The sequence below is a fragment of the Puma concolor genome, chromosome E1 (genome assembly GCF_028749965.1).
Source record: "Puma concolor isolate L17-30 chromosome E1, mPumCon1.1.hap2, whole genome shotgun sequence".
In the NCBI taxonomy this organism is placed as follows: Eukaryota; Metazoa; Chordata; class Mammalia; order Carnivora; family Felidae; genus Puma; species Puma concolor.
Genome location: NC_141680.1, coordinates 58,805,855 through 58,822,305, shown reverse-complemented (window position 1 = coordinate 58,822,305; position 16,451 = coordinate 58,805,855). Strand labels below are relative to the sequence as shown.

At 50.3% G+C, this 16,451-nt stretch overlaps 2 protein-coding genes across 7 annotated transcripts in view; both read left to right on the top strand.

Annotated features, from left to right (window-relative positions):
* Positions 1 to 1,993, top strand: part of PRPSAP1 (phosphoribosyl pyrophosphate synthetase associated protein 1) — a 28,734-nt gene extending 26,741 nt beyond the window's left edge. For both annotated transcript variants that reach the window (XM_086688122.1, XM_086688123.1), the window contains 2 exons: positions 538 to 684; positions 1,235 to 1,993. In XM_086688122.1, the coding sequence (XP_086544248.1) occupies positions 538 to 684; positions 1,235 to 1,393 (306 nt within the window). In that variant the 3' untranslated portion in view covers positions 1,394 to 1,993. The remainder of the gene's footprint in view (positions 1 to 537; positions 685 to 1,234) is intronic.
* Positions 1,994 to 4,899: 2,906 nt separating this feature from the next.
* Positions 4,900 to 16,451, top strand: part of QRICH2 (glutamine rich 2) — a 32,795-nt gene continuing 21,243 nt past the window's right edge. For all 5 annotated transcript variants that reach the window (XR_015244308.1, XM_086688119.1, XM_086688118.1 and 2 more), the window contains exons 1-4: positions 4,900 to 5,621; positions 5,732 to 5,812; positions 6,987 to 7,046; positions 7,406 to 7,516. Coding sequence is in view for 4 of the 5 variants with exons in the window: in XM_086688119.1 (XP_086544245.1) it covers positions 5,124 to 5,621; positions 5,732 to 5,812; positions 6,987 to 7,046; positions 7,406 to 7,516 (750 nt within the window). In the remaining variant the exon portion in view is untranslated. The remainder of the gene's footprint in view (positions 5,622 to 5,731; positions 5,813 to 6,986; positions 7,047 to 7,405; positions 7,517 to 16,451) is intronic.

Below are 16,451 nucleotides of genomic sequence, written 5' to 3'. Positions count from 1 at the left end.
CACAGGAACTCCCGTAAGAGAATTCAACCCCATGAATAACCTTTGTCTTCAGGGGTCTGGGACTCAACTTTCAGCTTTAGGGCCACGAGATGAACTAAAGATGAGCTCTTCCATTTTTACGAATGAGAACAAGTGCCTTGTTCTTTGTATGTTAGCACGACCGATTTGCTCCCAGCTCTAAATGCCGTTGCTGGGCCTGATTACAATGGTTCACTTTATTTCTGTGTTCTGGCATTTCACTTTTTCTTGGAAAAAAAAAAAAAAGAAAGAAAACAAGTAAGTGGGACACAGAAATGCGCCTTGGCAGTCCCGACGTCTAGCTGTACGTGTCACATGTGACTCTGAGTAGTGACAGCCACACGAAGCACCGTCCACACGCTTCTGTTGCCACTGCGGGATGTTCAGTCTGGGGCCCAGGCGGACCCCTCTGATCTCCAGTTGGAGATCCTCTGAAACCGAGCGCAGAGAAGAGCAGAGAGGCGTGTGTCCAGAGAGACAGAGGGTGGCTCCTTACTGCTAAGTCTGCTTTCTTCTCAGGATGACATAATCGATGATGTGGAAAGTTTCGTCGCTGCTGCGGAGATCCTGAAAGAGAGAGGCGCTTACAAGATCTATGTCATGGCCACTCACGGCATCCTGTCTGCGGAGGCCCCCCGCCTGATCGAGGAGTCCTCCATTGACGAGGTGCGTCTGCTCTTAAGGTGCTTCTTGGCACACCGAGCCTGCGTCCAAACTGGCTTCTCTCTTTTCTGTGAATAGTAAGGTGGCTCCATCAATACTGCCGAGCTGCTCCCTGGAGGGCCTGTGAGGTAGTGGCCTTGCCGGCCGGCCGTTTGTTGGGCCAGACGTGTAGTTGGGAACATGTGTCTGTTGGCATAAAGCTTTGCTTTATGTACTTCATGTAGTTTGTATTGCGGTGTAATTTGGTACTCTGGTGGCATTTCTCTGAAGCCTCGAATTCTTCCCTGACCACAGGAAGGTTCAGCAAGGCGCCGGGCCCTGTCATTCCTGCGTGAGCAGACCGTGACATTCACAATCTTCTGTTCTGGACTCTGTCACCTTTTTCTTGTGTAATATCGGTTGAGTTTGCTTTGTAAAAACTATCTATACTCAGTGGAATGAGGTCTTGTAGTTTGGAGCTCGGGGAGGCGGCTGGCTCAACTTTTCTGCGTGACCACGTCGGGGCACGCACATCAGTAACAGTGTTTATCTCCCCCGTTGCCGCGATGACTAGGTGGTGGTGACGAATACCGTCCCTCACGAGGTGCAGAAGCTGCAGTGTCCCAAGATAAAGACCGTGGATATCAGTCTGATCCTTTCTGAAGCGATTCGGAGAATCCACAACGGAGAATCCATGGCCTACCTTTTCCGCAACATCACTGTGGATGACTAGCTACCATGGTCGCCTGGACTGCGGGGCTCCTGCGGAAAACGTGGGGAAAGCGGTGCCGTCGACTTCCATCCCCGTGTTTCCTTCCAGGGGAGGACTGCAGACAGCCTGGAGCCATGTAGTCTGTCTTGCCAGGTTCGGGAGGTAGGAGGCATTGAGCTGGTCAAGGGGAGGACAGAGCTCATGGATAAATGGCCTTAACGTCTGCCATCCTCATTCTGTTCCTTAAACACAAGTTACGCTTTCCTGAAAAGCAGCTCCGAATCTTACCGAAATGGAAAAGGAGTTAAAGGCAGGTAAGGTCTTAACTCCGTAACCGGCGGTCGGCACCGCGGGGAGCTGCGTGTGTCGGTGTGGAGCTTGGTTAGGGGAGCCGAGCGCCCGGCACTGTCTTCCATTCTAGTTGTCCTCTCCCCGTCCGACCTCACAGAAGCCTTTCGTAGAAAACCCTCTTTTTCTGTGAGAGGCTGCTGGGCCTCCGGCCGCTGAACAACGAAGCGTGTGTGGCACGACCCCTAGCAAGGAGGTCCGATTAGAGAGTAGCATCCCGTCTCTGGATACCTGCGTTGCTCTTCAACTGCAAATAAAAGTATTTGTGCTCTTGCTGGTCTGTTCACTGCCTCGCAGAGCCGCCCACTCTCCTGCCTTCACGGTGACTGACTTCTGTCCAGGCTGTGCAGGAGACAGCGGGTACAAAATAAAAGGCGTTCCAGGTCCACGGCTGGTCTCGAGCCCGAGACGTGAGTCTCCGCCTGCAGGTTCCATCCCCTTCCTAAGCAACGGAATCCAGTCCTTGTCGGAATAGTAGATTTAAAAATCTAAGTTAAAAAAAAAAAAAAATAGAACTCGCCATGCGAGTTTTTATGGGTGATAGGTGACACATGTGTTGCATTACCTAGGGCTGCGTTGGACCTTTCTACGCAGCATTTAAACTTACCTGGCCACGGGGCGCCTGGGTGGCTCAGGCGGTTAAGCGTCCGACTCGATTTTGGCTCAGGTCATGATCTCCTGGTTTGTGAGATCGAGCTCCGTGTCGGGCCCTGCGCTGACAACACAGAGTCTGCTTGGGATTCTCTCTCTGTCTCTGTCCTTCCCCTGTGCATGCATTCTGTCTCTCTCTCTCTCTCTCAAAATAAACATTTAAAAAAATAATAAAATTACAATTCTAGTTATAGCACACGTGTCAGGTAGACCTTTTAAACCTTCCGTCTAATCCAGGGCAGGAGTGAATGTAGCAGGAAGGGGCAGTGTCTTGGGCAGCGAGCTGGGATTGCTGTTGGTTCTGTTCCTATGAGACAGTAAGATAATTTGCTTCGTTGTACAATTGTATTTCCCTGCAGGGACGTTTCCCTGACATTTGTATCCCTCTTCCTAATGACTTGAAAGATTCCCTAACCACAGTCAAGACTTTGAGCACATTAGCTCTTTCCAGCACACAGGTCGCCTTCTGTTGAGAGTCCCACGTAGGGGAATTTTGAGCAAGAACTTAATTATCAGATAGTGAAATGGTAGAGGAGGAACCGTAGACGATTACTCAGGAAACCGGTTCTTATTCCTAATGTCGGGCAGATGACTAGTCCTTTCTGGGCCTCTGTCATCAGTTGGAAAAAGGGAGGTTTGGATCCAACAGCTAAGGGAGGTCCTTTTCAATTCCAAAATTCCATTTATATGTCCAGTGAATGTTCCCTTTCCTGTGTTTATATGTACTTATTTAGCAGAAGATTTAGCAGAAGCATTCAGTAGAATATATTTCCTCAGATTAGAATTAGAATATATTCATGTACGCCCTTTCCACTGCCATTTAGTGGGTCCTGATACGTGACTGGCATGATGCCAAGTCTCAGGGATCTGAAATGAAACCATGAGGACCCGGGGAGCTGACGCTCTGGCCAGAGCTGATGTAGTGGTAGCAGGAGCAAGGGGTAACATCCTTCTGGAAATCACCCAACTTAGAATTGAGAAGCCCACGTTCTACTGCCTCCAGGACAGCGGATGCTCTATCGCAAGGCTTGAACTTTGTGATCTGGCCTCAAGTGTACACAAAGAATTTGTTCTTTTTTATTATTTTTTTTTAATGTTTATTTTTGAGAGCTAGAGCATGAGTGGGGGAGGGGCAGAGAGGGGGAGACACAGAATCTGAAGCAGGCTCCAGGCTCTGAGCTGTGTGTCAGCACAGAGCCCAATGCGGGGCTCCAACTTACGAACCAGGAGATCACGACCTGAGCCAAAGTTGGACGCTTAACCAACTGAGCCACCAGGCGTCCCCAAATTTTTTAATGTTTACTTTTGAGAGAGACAGACTATAAGTGGGGAGGCGCAGAGAGAGAGAGAAACAGAATTCGAAGCAGGCTCCAGACTCTGAGCTGTCAGCACAGAGCCTGATGTGGGGCTCGAACCCATGAGCTGTGAGACCACATCCTGAGCAGAAGTCAGTTGCTTAACCAACTGAGCCACCCAGGCGCCCCAAGAATTTGTTCTTTGGACAGTATCAGCAACCGTGTGAAGGCCTATGGGGTGTCAGGTGCTAGGACTATGACGATGAAGAAGAATGTTTGGGTGTTAACCTTCCTGCAGGTTATAGGCTGATGTTTCACCTCTCTCCCAGGGAACACTTGGGCTGGGGGGTGGGGGGCGTGCATGAAGGGTTTCAATTAAATTTTACCAGCTCAGACTAAAAATCTGGATTTGAAAAGTAGTTCAAATCGTACAGATACACAGGTTTTCCCTTCCTGAATATACTAAACATTGAAGTTTTCTGTTTTCTGGAAGACTCTGGTATGGGGAAGTCGAGCCCCAGTTGCCAAGAGCACCAAATTCCTCTAGTCCTGTCTAATCCTGCCTCGTAATGAGCTGAAATGCTGGCATTTGACCAGATGAGTCGTTTTTGAGATGAACTAGGCCAGGGTGGCACAGTAAAGGCCTGCCATGTGGTGGCTGGTCAGAGCTGCCTGGGTAGTGAGTGGTCTCTCCCAAGTTCCCCTCTTTTCTGCTGAAGCACAGTGAGATGGGAACTGTCTCCAAGAGGCCAAGGTCTCAGGACTGCACCCCTGAGACATGTGCCACTGCCCTGAATAATGGAACAAGCTAAGGACACACATGGTGTCCCTTAAATCTTTGTTCCCAGTGGCTGAGTGAACGAATGGGGCGGTTAAGGGATGGCTCGAATCCAGGTGAGCCTTAGGAGGCCTCCCCCTCCCCCAAATGCTGTGCTCCCGATAGCGATGCCTTGGCACAGCCCCGAAGCCCCTTTAGGAGCATTCACTGATAACAGTTAGTGGTGTGCTGGGGATATGGCCAAGGCTTCCCCGGACCCCACTAGAATGGGCTCCCCTTGCGAGTTTGCGGGTGGCTTCGTGTACTGGGAGGTCCCGCAAGGCGCTCGGCGGGGCCTGTTCATTGGCAGAACCCTCCGCGCGCGGCGTGCGTCCACAACCGGACAGCGAACGGGGCGGTCCCTCCCGTTCCAAACGTCCACTGGCCGCGACCCTCGAGCTCGGGGAGCTGGGAGACGGGAGAGCGGAGACCGGACTGTGGAGGGCAGGTGGCGTCCGGACCCCACCGGGGAGGCGGGCGCCCGTCCCTGGGAGCAAAGAGCGGGAAGCCTGGCGGCCGGGCCCTTCCTCTCGGTCTTCCGAGCGCTGCAGACGGTGACTCGTGCTCCGGAGAGCGCCAGGGGCGCGGCGGGCAGTGAGGGGGACGTGGCGGGCGTGGACCCCCGCTGAGAAGGCTCACGATGCCGCCCGCGACGGCGACCGCCACGGTCTCCCTCCGGGAGCTGGCCGATCTGGCCATCGGCACCCCGGAGGTGGGCGCCGTCAACTTCACGGCCCTGCACACGCTCATCGTGGCCATGCTCCGGAGCCTCAACCTGCAGGAGGTGCGCATCAACTTCCAGTCGCCGTCGCCCGAGTCGAGTCGCTCCTCGGAGCTCCCGCGGACCGTGCTCAGCGCCCCGCAGCTGGCTGTGCCCAAAGAGAAGCCGCGCAGCAGCTCGGCCAGGCCGCCGGCGCTGGAGAGCCAGGTGAAGGACCTCAGCAAGCAGCTCAAGACCGTCACAAGCCAGGTGCAGGGCATCATGAGCCACGTGCAGCACCTTCCTTATCCCGTGGGCCGGCTGCCCGTGGACTCCCAGGACTGGCTGGAGGAGGAGATGGCCGTGCTGCTGCCGGACAGGGCTCGAGGAGGGTCGATGAACATCGAGCAGGACGGCGAGCGGGCCAGCGTCACCAAGGTGAGCGCGGGTGGCCAACAGGCCTCTCCCCAAGCGGAGGGGTCCCCGGCAGGGAGGCGCGGGTGCGGCGGGGGCGCCAGACCACCGAGCGGCCCTTCTCGACCTTGCAGGCCACGGTGCTGCTGCACGATGTCGCAGAAGATGTGAAAGCCTTGAAAGAAGCCAAGGAAAAGGCGCAGGGGCATTCCGAGGTGAGGTCCCCTGGTGAGGGAGGTGGGGACCCCCACCTCGCGGATGAGTCGCCCCTTCCCACGCGGCGCTTTTCCTCGCCGCTCCACCACCAGTTCTCAGACACCTAGGGATCCTGAGCCGGCCCAGTGTGGGGCATGGCGGGCGGGGGGGGGGGGGGGGGGGCTGACAACCTCTCGGAATATTCTTTGAGCCAATTTCCTTTAAACAAGAGTCAAGTAAGATGGTGGGTGAAAGCCCAATCTCCGTCCTAGAGGAGGGCCCGAGATGGAGAGAGCGCCGTGGTCACACAGCAGCCGCGGGCATCGGCTCCTGCACTTCGGTCTCGGTTTCCTTGGAGAAGGAAGTGGAACTTTCAGACGCACTGTAGGGACCGGAAGCACGAGGCAGTGCTCTTATTTCAGGCCCTCGGGAGGCCACCCAGGGGCTCGGAGCTGGAAGGAGGAGGAGGGGCAATTAGGAAGAAGCACCCCCCTCCCCCTCTCCCGCCGAGGCTGGGGGGTGGGGGGCGGTGCGCGAACAGCTCAAAGAAGCCGGTGGGAGCCAGTGACCACATTCTACCTCGGGTCCCAGGCCTTGAGCGCCCAGCGGGACTCATTTTCACTCTGGGAAGCTTTTCTTTTTGAAATGTAGTGTTGGGGGCTGGGGGTAGGGTGTTGTGTTTTTTGTTTTTGTTTTTAGACTAAAGGCTTGTTTTACCTTGAGATTCCTACATTCTGGAGGTTTGCAGAAGTCGTATGGAGCAACTTAAGTTTTAGCAATTTGTCTCGGCTCTTTTGGGGTGCTTTTCTCTTTCAACCACACAGACGTTCAGACACCCTGGCAGTGCCTGATAACTGTTGTCCTTGAGAGGCTTAATCAGCCTCAGTCAGCAGGGCCGGGATGTTTCCTTGGTGGGTAGGATGAAATGAATCCCGGGACCCAAGGCTCCATTCCTGTGCTAGCATTTGCTCTTGACCCGCTGTCCCCCAGTCCCCCCTCCAGTGCCCCCCCCCCACTTCCCTTCCTCTAGTTGGCTGGAAAGGAAAAGAAGAGCCTTGACTTAACCAGCCCTACCCTCTACTCCTCCCCCTAGATCAGCACACCTCCTTTCTTCTTCTCCTTGTGCGTGGGGTGGGGTGGGGGGGGGCCCAAGAGGAGCTGTTTTGATCCTCAGTCTCTGAACTCTTCTTCCAGAAAGCCTTCCAACGGATGGATGAACTAGAGAAGATAATCAGAGAACGGGACAAATTCCTGGTAATATGGGCAAGCTCTGTGACAAAGGGCCCTCAAGGAGGCAGCAGGGGAAGATGTCTAGACTCCCACCCCAGAGGTCTGTGTCCCTCTGGGGTTTGATGATGCCCTCTGCCCTCTGGGCACTGCCCCTGGATTGAGGGGAAATCCTTCCCATCCCTGTCCGGGTGTCCCACAAGGAGCCGTCATGGGACAGGAAACTGGCTGCCCAAGAGTCACTGGTCACATGAAGGACAGTGACTTGTCCTCAGGGCTAGGGCTATGGTTCTGTTAGCTCAGTTCTGTTCCTGAAGCTTTCAGGGACTAAACTAGGGGTGTGTGTCTGTCTGTCTGTCTGTCTTCTTGTTGTCGATTACTGTCAGGATCTCGTGGGCCGGAAGCTGAGTTTGATGCCTGTTGGAGAAGAAGTCACCATGGTCACCTGGGAGGAGCTAGAGCAAGCAATTACTGATGGCTGGAGGGCCTCACAAGCGGTGAACAAATTGGGGGGGGGGACCTGGGCCGTGGTCTCGGGTGGGGCTCCCCTGAACCTCTCTCCCTTTTTACTACTGCACAATATTCCGTTACGTGGATGTTCATAATTTCATGTTTCCTATTATGGGTGTTTTATGTGGGTTTTTTCCTATCTTGTAACAAACCACGCTCCAATGTGACCCTCACACATGCAAACATACCCTCAGGGCAGATTCCCAGAAATGGAATGTGGGTTTGTGATTTGGCTAATTTTTGCCAAACAGTCCTGCGTGGAAATGCTTCCAATTTAACCCCCCACCAACAATGTGGGAGAGAACTTGTTTCTTGAGTTCCCACCAGCCCTGTCTTCCAGTACCCGTCTTTTCCCCAGTTGGATGGAAAATGGTACCTGAGTATAGTTTTGATTTGCTTTTGTAGCTTTTCAAAGTTCCTTTACAGTCTGTTCTGAGATGCCTGAGTCCCTTCACTCTTAGTGGACAAAGATGACCAACCTTGGAAACAAAACGTCTTTAGGGGACCCTGGGCTGATGACTTTGACACGTGGGTGCATGCAATCATCTGTCCGTCCCAAGGCAGTGCACAGGATAACCAAATTGTTTTTAGATCCCCACCCTGTCTCCGCCTGAATAAAATGGGTATTCTCAAATGGCCCTCAAGGACGAGGATCAGTTGCCCTTTTGGTCTGGACATTTCCCTTCTCCTGGCTTGTGCCTCTGGATTACTCAGAAAGGACCACCCTCTCCCCGCACCCCACTGCTCACACAAACCCGGGAGACGATGGACCTTTTGGCGCCACCAAGTGGCCATCTGGGGTACGTTCACTATTACGTGGGTGCTTTTTGAATGGGGGTGCATCTTCAGAGGAGTTGGAAGAGGACCCTGCAAACGAAAGGAATGGCCTAGAAAAAGGTTGCCTCTGCTTTTGCTGTGTGTGTGTGTGTGTGTGTGTGTGTGTGTGTGTGTGTGTGTGTTTTAAGCCAAAGGTTTTGTGCACGTATGAGTATCCTGTTTTAAGTGAACTACGCATTTTTTCAAGGTGCCATAGGAGACACCTGCCCGACCTAAAACTAAGCACAATATAAGCTCCTTTAGACATTTTCGCTTCTCTGGAGGTAAGAAAGTGTGTGTATTTTGACAGTTGCTCGTAATTGTGAACAACCCCAGGAGCAAATGAGGATAAATTATAAACATGAAAACATCTTTGAGAACAAGTTCTGGTAATGACGAGTCCACCTGCCGCACAGACCAAAATGAACGCGTGGAGAGCGTCCCTGTGTCAGGCTGAGAAAACACGACAGACATGCCAGAGCCCCATCTTTCTTGCACTGTTGGTGGGACCCTTTATGAAATTAGGATTTCAAAAATCAGCGTGTTTTTTTTTTTAAGTTTTTTTAAAGAGAGAGCAAGCAGAGAGGGAGAAAGAATCCCAAGCAGCCTCCATGCTATCGGCGCAGAGTCCGATGCAGGGCTTAAACCCATGAGCTGCGAGATCATGACCTGAGCCAAAATCAAGAGTTGGATGCTTAACTGACTGAGCTACCCAGGCGCCCCAAAACTCAGCATCGTTAAGGTCAACTATGTGTTTTGGCCGATGGGCGGTAGCTCTGAGGCGATGCTGAGGCACAGCATCTGCCTGTATCCTAAGTAGGGGGTCAGGACACACACTGGGACGGTGAGTACAGGGGTGATCAGCACAGAGGAGTCAATATCATATCTGGAACGCCAGACATGGGAAAGGAGTTGTGTTTTGATCTGGAAGAGGAAGGCTGCAAGCACACACGTAGCAGCTACAGTTATGGGAGCTCAGAACTGAGGAGAAAGGTGCCCGTCCCAGAAGTTGAATGTACTTGGGGACACAGCCCAGTGCCAGCCAAAGGCGTATTCTGATGGGCAACAGGGTGTTCTTTACAACTTTGTATACCGTAAGAAGTAAGGGAGATGATTCGTTTTCAGAAATACCAGATAAAAGCTGTGCTAACAGTAGGTTTACAATCTATTGGAACATGTATGAACCCCCCCCCCCCGCCATAATGGAGTCCCAAACCTTTAGACACGTCACTTCCTGGTTCTCCCCACACCACCCCCCTTCCCGTCTCTGATTCGAGGCCTTATTTTTGTGGTCTTTGCAATGAGCATGCGCCAAAAAACTGAAGTCTCTGCGTCACCTCAAAGAATGTACATTTGTTCCAGTCAGACTACTTTTTGCCTTACGTGGGCATAGGCGACTTCCGGGTAAGGCTGTAACCTCCCTAGTACTCAGCCAGTGAGGAATCAGGGGAGGGACTTGCGTGCTAGGAGGTAAATTGTCTGCTGTAACTGCCCAGAGTGTGCCCGTCGGTCAGATGCCCACTCTTGCAAGGACATTGATTAAGGTTTGGTGATCAACACCTTGCCTCACTGTGCTCGGAGTCTCTGCCTCCCTCCTTTGATTGGGTGGGTGGCCTTAATTCTCCCATATATCCAAGAATGATGATGTTGCTTCTGCTGCTTCTTCTTCCCTCCTCCTGTCCTACTACTAGGGGTCAGAACCAAGAAGAGCCTACCCTAGCCCACCAATCAAAACTTCCGTTAAGGGAGGAAAAAGCTTCCTCACTTTCATCACAGTGTCGAATCTGAATTTCCAGCTAGATGCCTTTGTGACGGGCATTTCACAATGGAAGAATTTTTCAGCAACCATTTTACCAGCCCACGGACCTTGAGCACAGACGTTCTCTTGCAGAAATAGCATGTCCAAGGGCTATTTCTCTTCAAAGCTTTGTGGCCTCTAAACAGAGTAGAAAGCAAAAATTAAAACTTGTATTCCAGTACAACTGTGAAGTTGTGATCAGCATTTAGATATCTTCTGCTTCAGGACCCAAAGAACAGTGGAGCAATCGTGAGGAAGGGCTTCGCAAGACTGACCCTGCTCCCCTCTACCTGGGCAAAATGGCACATCCCCGGGGAAACTGGAATTAAAATGTCGTAATGTCTCGGCGTCATGGACATAGTAGGTAGGTTCTGTGGATTGGGGGTGCAGATCTCATTTAAGGCAGGAAGGACTGAAAGCCCCAGTCCAGGAGGGAGCGCTAGATGAATCCTGTGTAGGGACGAGTTCATCTTCCATCCTCCTCGTTCAGATCACAACCGAACGGGCTAACAGGGAAGGAGGGGCTTAAAAGAAATGTATTTTGGGGCGCCTGGGTGGCTCAGTCGGTTGAGCGGCCGACTTCGGCTCAGGTCACGATCACACGGTCCGTGAGTTCGAGCCCCGCGTCAGGCCCTGGGCTGATGGCTCAGAGCCTGGAGCCTGCTTCCGATTCTGTGTCTCCCTCTCTCTCTGCCCCTTTCCCGTTCATGCTCTGTCTCTCTCTGTCTCAAAAATAAATAAATGTTAAAAAAAAATTAAAAAAAAAGAAATGTATTTTGACTCGAAATAGACCCATTGATTCCAAGATGTACATTCCCCCCCACTCACATTTTAGCGTCTCTGAAATCAGGTTGTGTCTTTGAGTTGATGGTATTTTGTAATTGATTGGCAGCATTTTCCTTTTTCTACCGGTACGTAAATTGATGGTCCATCATAAACGACACCACCTTAGGCTTGCTGAAGTGAGGAGAGCCGGCACGAGATACACTTTGGTAGGAAAGTCCTATGGTATTGACTATCTTGGAAGGCGAGAGTTGATAAGTGGTCTTAACATAGAGCACCTGGCATCTCTGCCTCCAAGATCCTTGAACTTGGCGCAGGGTATAAGGGACAGAGCCACAGATGGCTGTTTTCCAGATTTTCCCAGCTGGAGGGGGGGTGAGTAGTTACAGTTTGTTGTTTAGAAATCTAGGAGATGAGTCTGAAGTACGGTTCATGTTAGGAGGTCAGGCCTGGCACCCGTTATTTTCAATTCCCGTGATCCTCAGCTGTGATGTGGGTCTCATCTGATGCCAGTAACAAAAACGAGCAACTTTTCTCTTTTTTTTTAATGATTTTTTTTAATGTTTATTATTGATACAGAGTGTGAGAGCAGGGGAGGGGCAGAGAGAGAGGGGGAGGCACAGAATCTGAAGCAGGCTCCAGGCTCTGAGCTGTCAGCACAGAGCCCGACGCGGGGCTCGAACTCAAAAACTGCGAGATCATGACCTGAGCCGAAGTTAGTCGCCCAACCAACTGAGCCACCCAGGCGCCCCCAAAACCAAAACGACCAACTTTTTGAAAGCCCCATTCCATCCCCCCACTATAACTGTTATATCCATTTTTCCAGGATTGCAAACTGTAGCTTTAGTTTTAGGCACTGTGGCAAGCTGAATAGCATTGATTTACGTGGGAAAAGGGACCTGGTGGATGTGAAGCAGTTAAGGATTTTGAGATGGGGGCTTATTCTGGATCATCTGGGTGGGCCCAGTGGTGTGATCACAAAGGTCCTGATGAGAGAGAGGCAGAAGATTCTACTACCGAGGAGGGGAAGGAAATGTGGCCACAGAAGCAGAGATTGGAGCCATGCAGGCACAAGCCAAGGAATGCCAGCAAGTCTAAGAAGCTGGAGAAGGCGAGAGCCTGCACAGTCAGCACCTGCCAGTCACCTTGACCCCAGCCCAGTGAAACTAGCTTTGGAATTCTGCCCTTCCGACCTGTACGATAAGAAATCTGTGCTCTCTGAAGCCACTAAGTTGTGGGGTAGTTTGTAAAGGCAGCCATCAGGAACAGGTTAATACAGTCCCCTTCTTCCTCTTGAGGGCAGTTCATGAATGATTGTCTAAGTCTTGTAGGTTTAGCTGAACTTTTCCGATATTGTTTCCGAATGTCAGGCAGCAACCTGGACGGACACAAAGTCCACAGCAATTGGTTCTGGAATGGTTTTCTGACACGAGCAATACATTAATACACTGGGTGTCTTTTAAGATTTGCCTTCAAAATCTTTGCATGCAATTTTCTTCTCCCTCCCTCCCTTCCTCTTTTGTTTGTTGTTGTTTGCAGTGACTGATTTTTTTTTTTTCAACGTTTATTTATTTTTGGGATAGAGAGAAACAGAGCATGAACGGGGGAGGGGCAGAGAGAGAGGGAGACACAGAATCGGAAACAGGCTCCAGGCTCTGAGCCATCAGCCCAGAGCCTGATGCGGGGCTCGAACTCACGGACGGCGAGATCGTGACCTGGCTGAAGTCGGACGCTTAACCGACTGCGCCACCCAGGCGCCCCTGCAGTGATTGATTTTAACGCCAGTAGGCCTCTCTAGGTGACAGGCAGAACCCTAAAATGGTTGCCAAGACTCCTGCCCTCTGCTGCGCACACCTGTATAATCCCCTCGGGTGTGGGCAGAACCTGTGGATATGATTTGGTACCTCTCCCGTAATTAGGCTGCTAATACACTGACTTTGAGTTAATCTCAGGAGGGATTGGGTGGCCCTGACCTAATCAGGTGAACCCTTCTCAAGCAAGTGAAACCCGAGTCTGGCCCCTGTGGAGGGGGCCGAGTGGCTGAGATCGAGAGTGGCCTCTAGGAGCTAAGAGCCACAGCCGGGCACGAGGAGCTGAGTTCTGGCAACAATGCTGAGCCTGAGATAAGGCCGCAGCTTGGCCTAGATTGCAGGCTGAGGGCCCTGATGGAGAACACAGATAAAACATGTCCAGACTCATGACCCATGGAAACAGTGAGATAATCAACTCTAAACTCGTGTCGTTTTCGGTGTCTATGTCTGTGGCAATTTGTGAGACGGCAGGAGAAAACGAGTCCAGGTCGTTGAACCGGTGTTTTTGTTAAATGGTTTGGGGCCTCACCGAGTAGTTCCCGAGCTAGGATTGCAGGTGGGCCATCAAGTGTCACCAGTGAGGCTCCTGACCTCAGAGGGAAGTATTGCGCTCTGCCAAGGTGAGGCCCTGAGACGTTGTAAATCTTTCGTGCTTCCTGGGATCTTGTAGGTGATTGGGAAGAGTAGGAAATTGTTTCGCAAAGATTTTAAGGTCTCCCAGGGTCCAAGGAGCACACACTAACACTGGGTGGTGCCAGCCTCACCCTGGCCAGGGTCCCCTACCGAGAGCTGTGCGTTTTTGCAGCTTTACAGATGCTGCTCAACCGATGTGGAACAAGTTGCAGATGACATTTAAGATTATAATCACTGGGGGTTGGGGGGAGGGGGCAGGCGTGGAGGCCCCTGGTTGGCTTAGTCCGTAGAGCATGCTATTCTTAGATCTTGGGGTCGTGAGTTCGAGCCCCACGTTGGGTGTAGAGATTGCTTAAAAGAAAAACTCAAGGAGAAAAAAAATAAAGATTATAATCACGGGAACTTGGATCCTGACTAAAAAATGATAGTCATGGGGATCACAACACAGCCTCTGGTCAGGATTAGATGTGCCTGAAAGAGGGTAGTGGGACTTAGGGAATGGCATGTTTTCCCCCCACGTTTAAAAATTGACTTAAAAAAATAGACTTTATCTTTTTTTTTTTTTAATTTTTTAATGTTTTTATTTTTGAGACAGCATGAACAGGGGAGGGGCAGAGAGAGAGGGAGACACAGGATCTGAAGCAGGCTCCAGGCTCCGAGCTCTCAGCACAGAGTCTGACACAGGGCTCGAACTCACGGACTAGGAGATCATGACCTGAGCTGAAGTCGGATGCTTAACCGACTGAGCCGCCCAGGCACCCCTAGACTCTGTCTTTTTAGAGCTTTAGGTTCACGGCAAAATTGAGTGGAAGGCATAAGGGCTCCTGGCTGACTCCACCAGTAGAACATGTGACTCTTCATCACGGGATTGTGAGTCCAAGCCTCACATTAGGTGTGGAGCCTGCTTAAAAAAAAAAAAAGAAAGAAAGAAATTGAGAAGAAGGTATAAAGATTTCTCATCTGCCTTTTGCCCACACCTACCTGCATAGCCTCCCCCACTAACATCCCCCAACAGAGCGTACATTTGTTACAACTGGTGAACCTACATGGGCTCATAATGTCACTCAAAGTGACGTTGTTTTTAATGTTTACTTGTTTTTGAGACACAGAGAGAGACAGACAGAGCATGAGCAGGGGAGGGGCAGAGGGAGGCAGAGAGAATATGAAGCAGGTTCCACACTCAGCACGGAGCCCAACGCAGGGCTCAATCCCACAACCCTGGGATCATGACCTGAGCCGAAATCAAGAGTCGGACACTCAATCCACTGAGACACCCAAGCGCCCCAAGTTCCCTCCATGTCTTTTCATGACTTGATATAGCTCATTTCTTTTTAGCGCTGTATAATATTCCATTGTCTGGGCTGGACCACAATTTGTTTATCCATTCACCTACTTGAAGGGCATCTTGGTTGTTTCCAAGTTTTGGCAATTATAAATAAGATTGCTGTAAGCATCTGTGTGCAGGTTTTTGCGTGGACATAAGTTTTCAACTCCTTTGGGTAAATACCAAGCACCGTGATTGCTGGGATATAGAAAGAATATGTTCAGTTTTGTAAGAAACCGCCAACTGTCTTCCACAGTGGCTGTGCCATTTTGCATTCCTACCAACAACGAATGGAAAGTTCCGTTGCTCCGTATCCTTGCCAGCATTTGCTGTTGTCAGTGTTCCAGATTTCGGCCATACTCATAGTTGTGTAGTGGTATTGTTTTAATTTGCATTTCCTTGATGACATTCCTGATGTTGGTAATTGATGTCTTCTCTTATTCCTCATCAGTGTGTCTAGAGGTTTATCAATCACGTTGCTTTACCCAAATAGCTCGTGTTTTCATTTTATTGATTTTCTTTGTTGTTTGCTGCTTTCTGCTCAGACCTTTAACATTTCCTTTCTTCTGCTTGTTCTGGGTTTAATCTGCTCTTCTTTTGCTAGTTCCTTGAAGTGCAAGCTGAGACTTTTTTCTATTTCAGTATTGGCATTTAGTGCTATATAAATATGTCCCTAAGTATTGCTCTAGCAGCAGCCCACAAATTCTAGTATACAGTTCAAGATACTTTCTATATCCCTTTTGATTTCTTCTTTCATCTATGATCTATTTAGCAGTCTTATTTTGTTTCTAAATATTTGGGGATTTTCCAGGGATCTGTCTGTCACTGATTTCTAATTCCATTGTGGTCAAAAAATATACTATGTACAACCTGGATCCTTTTCAATTGTTAGATGTATATTTTATGGCCCAGAGCATGGTCTCTCTTGGTAAATGCTTGTGTGCACTTGAGAACAATGTGTCCTCTGCTATCCTTGGGGCAAGTATCCTATAAATGTCAGTCAAGTCACATGGGTTATAGTTTTGTTCAAGTTTACTGTATCTGGTGGGTTAAACTTTGTGTCCCCCCACCCCCACCCCTCCAAAAAGTGTTGAAGTCCTAACCCTGCAATGTAAATGTGACCTTATTTGGAAATGGGGTCTTTGCAGAAGATCAAGTTAAGATGAGGTCATTAAGGTGGGCCATAATCCAATATAAGTGAGTCTGTATAAAAGGGGGAAACTTGGACAGAAAGAGACACATATAGAGAGATGATTGTCCGGAGATGGTTGGGAGAAGATAGCCATCAATGAATGCCTGAGGCCACCAGAGCCTAGAAGAAAGCATGGAACAGATTCTCCCTCACAGCTTCAGAAGGCACCACCCCTGCCACACCTGGATCTCAACCTCCTCGCCTCCAGAGCTGTGAGACAACAAATTTCTGTTGTTCAAGGCACCCAGTCTGTTTGTTGTAACAGCTCCAGAAAATGAAGACAGTGTCCTGGCTGACTTTCTGCCTACTTGTCAATTACTGAGGGAAAGGTAGTGAAATATCTGACTATAATTGTGGGTTTATCCATATCTCCTTGTAGTGGTTCTGTCAGGTTTTGTGTCACATATTTTGAAGCTCTGTTATTAGGTGCACAAATATTTAGGATTGTTATGCTCTCTTCATGAATTGATCTCCTTATATGAAGAAATCACCTTTTTATCCCTAGTAATATTTTTCTTTCTGAAATCTACCTCGTCTGATATTAATACTGTGATTCCAGCTTTTT